The following is a 5,298-nucleotide window of genomic DNA, read 5'->3' as shown; positions in this document are numbered from 1 at the left end:
TCATACCCCGGTAATTTCTGTACAAATAACATGATAATATACACACAACATAGCTGATAACTTTGATTTTGAAAATTTTCTCTTTGGAGAACATAACTCTGAATAACTATTGTGTAAATGACATGATAATTTATGCACTGCAGCCCTGATAATTTAGATACAAATATGACGGTAATATTTCAACACGAGGGGTGCTTGAAACGTACCCTGATAATTACTATGTAAATAGTATGATAATTTATGTACCGCTGCCATGATAACTTTTGTGTAAATATCATGATTTTTTACAGACTGCAAAGCATAATAATTTTGTACAACACCTACCGTAACTCTGACCCAAGAAAAAATATTTAAAATATTCCCCGGTAACTTATGTATAAAAAGCATCATAAGTTAAGTACCAGAGTGTTGATAACTTTTGTACCCTCAAAAAAAAAACTTGTGTACCCTGGCATGCTATTTACAACGAAGTTACCGGGATATGTCAATAATTTTTTCTATGTTAAAATTACCATGATGTTGTAAATATTAACAGAGCAGCCGGGCTATCTATATAGGATAAAAAATATGAAAGGAAAAAAAGAAAAATGGTTCGTTTTCAAGTCGCGCTAAGTAGCAGTACAAATACTATCTAACCTCAATCTAATCATTGACTCAATCTAGACTGGGTGGTTGCAACTATCTTGGTCTACCAAGAGGTGGTGCGTTCGATTTGCACTTCCGCCAACTCGATTGTTTTTATTGCGCCAGAAGAAAAAAAATGGAGGTGCGGTGGATCGATTCCCACATGGAGAGAAGTCGTCCGGATCTGTCGCTAACGACCAGCAGTAGTTTTCTAATTGGTGTTTTAAAACAAGTCCAAAAATTACAATTTAACAAACATTAGGAATTTTAAAGAAAATACTAAGGGCTACAACATGACGCTAAGGTTGAATCATATAGGAAAAATTTCGAAGCATTCGTCATTCGTTTTTACTGCGGTGCTCTCGAATCTCTTGGAATGAATTATTTGTTTTTACTGCGGTGCAATCAAACATACATTGATACAAATTCAATTATGTAGGGTTCAAATGGACATTGTATGACAATTCTGCATTTTCCTCCTATCAATGAAATGATAAGCGAATCTTTTCCGTATTCACGAAAGGAAAGCAACTCTGCATTTTCTCTCCCTATTTTTATAATCCTTAGAATCATGCGAAACAAAGAAGCATGACATTCGAGTTCATGTTTAGTTCCTTCACGGTGTACTATTTCACGTAAGATTGCAAATTTTTTTCTCAACAATCTATTCCTCCAAAATATATAATACTTCCAAAATGGTTATTTAATACTGTACGTTGTTCCACACCAGTCGTGCAAACGGACGTGAGCGCCCGGCCTGACAGGGAATTCGCATCACGAGAGGGAGCATCGCAGTGCGGCCGCTGCAACCAAAGCACACTAGTCTGTCCGAACGGAGTATATTAAAATGCGGGGTACGCAAAATTCGAGGCACCTGGCCATGACCTTGCCAAGATAGCTCCAATGGCCAGTAGCAGTACCGTAGAAAGTAGAAACGTTCTTTCAAAGTAACTCGCGCGCCATTCGCTACGCTCTGCCCGTGCCAGGCGGCCAGTGCTGACTGGTGAAAAGGGCCCAAATGCAAATACACAATTGCATTCTTCTCGTGTACTCTTCAGGACTCTTGTGAATATTTTTGGCTCGCAACCCCGTGGCCTAGTCTACTGGTTCCACCTTGAATGCAGTAGTAATTTGGGTGTCGTAGATGGACGGTAACGGTGCAGTTATCAGGGTCCTGTTTGTACCCGATGTGCGGTGGCCATTAATCAGATACGTACGAGTTCGTAGTAGTAATGACGAAGGGCCGTAAGCTGCAACTCCTTGGGTAGATTTGGCACAGGGGATGCTGAATTTCTGATGTAGTGATGTGAAGAGGAAGAGGGGAATTCACGCCATGATACTAGTACCAGACAGAGTATTCTTCTGGAACCATGGGCTTGGCAGCTTCCTAGAAAGAAAAACAAGGCAGCTAGCTAGCTTCTTGCTTCACACCAAAGATAACCAAGCATGGACATTGCCACTTCTGCCTCGCATGATTCAAACAGCTTCGAAAAGCTTTCTTCCCGAGACTCCACTAAAAAGGCGCCACTTCTACGGCAATATCCTAACAGACCAAACCTAAAACCGAAAGCTTAGTAGAGTAGTGGTAATCCCTACACCTAACACGACCTAATAGACTCCTACTGAAACTACTTTCTGATAAGTTCTTTCTAGTAGTAGGGCAACAACTAAATAGAGGACGCCAAGAAAAATCCAGGAGGAGTACGTTACAACAGACTAATCAACGACACGGCCGAAAAAGATGTACACTAGCCGCCGCGGGGAGGGGCGGCTAGAACGAGGCGACGGCCGGCGCGGCGGCGGCCTCGATGGCGACGGGGACGGGGTCCTTCTTGCGGCGCATCTCCAGCACCTTGCGGTGGGAGTTGGAGTGCAGGTTGCCCACGAACGTGGGGCTGCACGCCGGCCGGTACTCCGGCAGGAGCCGCCCCGACTTGAAGCGGACGCCGCAGGCGTTGCACAGCGTCTTGGAGCCCTCCGGCCCCGCACGCCACTGGGGCGTCTTCTGGACGCCGCAGTGGCTGCACCGCCGGTCGCCCTGGGCGGGCGGGGAGGCGGCGCCGCCAGACAGCTGCGGCGGGAGATGGCTCTTTGGCTTGCGCCCGCGCTTCTTGAGCTTGTGCTTGGACTTCTTGTTCTTGCTCTTGGTGCGTGGCGGTTCGTCGAGGAGGTTGAAGGTTGGGGAGTCCATCAGGAAGAAGGACGACAGGGAGGCCGACGAGGAGCAGGAGGAGCTGGTGGCGGACGACGACGCCGAGTCGGATATGGACGCGCCGGAGAGCGACCACACGGTGGTGCCCCGCGAGCGCTTGCTGCGCTTCTTGGACCTCACCGGCACCAGCGCTTCCGTGGAAAGCGCGCATATGGTCGGGGTCCGCATAGGGTCCACGGCCGGCACAGCGCTTTCCTGGGGCCGGCGGTGCTGCGGTGGCCACGCCGCTGGCGCTGGGAGCTGAGCCGGCGGCGGGAGCTCTGCCTGCGAGTCGTCCATGATACGCGACACCCACTCCAGTTCCTCCGCGTCGTGGGCCTACACAGAAAGCACGCAAAAGAAATGAATAACGCTGGAAACCTAAAATAGCGCCGTCTGGCCGGAAAAAGGGAGAGAAATAAGGTCAAACGTCTTACCGGCAGGTCCATCTCCGGCGGAATAAGCGGCATGAGCTCGTAGGAGACCGCCGACGACCCGTGGGAGTCACTGCACTTTTCCTCCTCCTCGGCCGCCGGCGCCGTCTCGCAGAGAAAGCCGCCGTCCTTATCCACCTCGCAGAGCTCCTCAAGGTCGAGGAGCTCCTCCACCGAGAAGCCGTCACCCAGCAGCCCGGCTCCCCACGCCGCCGGCCCAGCGACCACGGCGGCCGCCACCTCCTCGGCTGCCTCGCACGGCCTGAGGCTACTCCTCAGCGCGGACATCCTCTCCACCTGAAACCGCACCCACAGAAAGAGCAAACTCTCGTCAGTTCCCGCACGAGAACCACTTCTCTCTTGCTAGAAACCGTCTCACACACACACACATACACACGTCTCAGCACAGAGAGACTATGTATGCTTACCTGCAGGGAGCCGTGGTGGTGTGCGAACGACGACGACGACATGGCGGAGGCGGCCGGAGAGGAGGAGGGGGAAAGGGTAGGGAGGGAGGCGTGGAGGAGGTGAGGAGCAGAGGAAAAGGCAGCAGCGGCAGGGGCGGAAGAGATGAGTGTCTGGTGGGTCATTGAATGGCTGCCAAAGTCCGTGTCCGCAACAAATGCACTGTTGCGTTGTTTTCCCCCCTCCCTTTTTCTCCCGCTTTGCTCTCCCTCAATCACGTTGCTCCACTCCATTTCTTTTTCCTGTCAAGAAAAATAATAGTACCAGTCAATAGTCACATATATATATATTCTTACTCCATTCGTTACTATGCTTTTGGATGCTAGTTCCCGGATGAATATATGCTAAAAAGATATTTCCTCTGTTTCATAATGTAAGACGTTTTCTCACGTTGATGTACTGTCAAAAAACTCTTACATCATGAGACGCAGGGAGTATATATGTACAACTTATGATGGTCTATTAATAAAATATTTAGCTGATAGATGTAATGATACCATTTCACCACTTGACCTGAGTACTAGCTAGTAACAGACACAGGTCACCTTAATAAACGTGTTGCCGAGCATCTCTAAGCTTGACTCACGCCGATACTGCCACTACTTATTTGTATTGGTCTATTTTAAGTGGAGTGATTCTTTCTCTTTTTTTGCGGGAAGAGGGATGATAATTTGACCCTCTTATCTGACAGTCTCCTTTCCGAAAATACATGTACTCCCCGAAATGAGCGAATCTGGAACAGATTCGCGCACTGCGCGCGGCAGCAGTTTATTCGCCGGGGCAATTTGTGTGATTATATTATTTTGCTTGCAACTTTTGCGTCGGTGAGTAAGCCGGTGGGGGCGATTGATTACTACGGGTTGCACAGGGGCCGGTGTGGACTCGTGATGGGCCTGCGGGTTCCTTTCCCTCTGTTCCTTCGGAGGAAATGCTGTTGCGAAAATCTGAGTTTGTTTGCTTCAGGCGGGCAATAACAATCATGTCAAGCAATGCCGTTGTCGATTGTTGTTTTAGATAGCTACCCGCTTGTTCCAAGCGGTAAGCAATGCTGTTGTGGTGCAAGCATGTTCGGTGTTTATTTGTTGCCATTGTGATGCAAGCAGCATGCATCGCGTGTGGAATAAATGAAATCACAAATTTGCCTTGCCAAATCGGGTCGACAAACCTTCTACTCCATATTTGGCCGAGTCGTGATCTGTTTGGCTTGTAGGGTATTTAGAACCGTCTATCAAAGTGTATCAGGGTGTACCAAAACACATGAGTGCGCCAAATAGTGTAAACGTAAGATTGCAATGTCATGGCCACTTAAATGTTGTCGTAGTGGATTTGCACCAAAATTTGTTTGTTGCGCCATGAAAAAAGACGGATCTTAACAAGAGCTTTGAGTCAATGAAACCTGTCCTATAATTATAGTGTAGTAGAGTCATGCAGAAAAACTCTTATAGAATACAATGCTACACAAATCAAACAAATTATCAAGAGAAAATCATAATGCTGGTATCCTCTGAAATTACTATCCTAAATGTTAAAAATCTAACGTCAGATTTTTAGATGCGAATCAAAGAGCATCTACATGATCTCCTC

The 5,298-nt window shown here is 47.8% G+C and overlaps 1 protein-coding gene across 1 annotated transcript; it reads right to left on the bottom strand.

Moving 5' to 3' along the window:
• Window positions 1–2,048: 2,048 nt before the first annotated feature.
• LOC119317281 (GATA transcription factor 6-like) lies at window positions 2,049–3,968 on the bottom strand. The gene is made up of 3 exons (XM_037591709.1): window positions 3,678–3,968; window positions 3,253–3,546; window positions 2,049–3,154 (listed from the first exon to the last, which is right to left on the bottom strand). The coding sequence occupies exons 1-3, from the start codon at window positions 3,945–3,947 to the stop codon at window positions 2,396–2,398; spliced, it is 1,323 nt and encodes a 440-aa protein (XP_037447606.1). The 5' UTR covers window positions 3,948–3,968; the 3' UTR covers window positions 2,049–2,395.
• Window positions 3,969–5,298: the final 1,330 nt, after the last annotated feature.

This window comes from Triticum dicoccoides, chromosome 6A (assembly GCF_002162155.2).
Source record: "Triticum dicoccoides isolate Atlit2015 ecotype Zavitan chromosome 6A, WEW_v2.0, whole genome shotgun sequence".
Taxonomy (NCBI): Eukaryota; Viridiplantae; Streptophyta; class Magnoliopsida; order Poales; family Poaceae; genus Triticum; species Triticum dicoccoides.
Note: the sequence above shows the minus strand (reverse complement) of the source record. Positions and strands in the feature narration are given on the sequence as shown.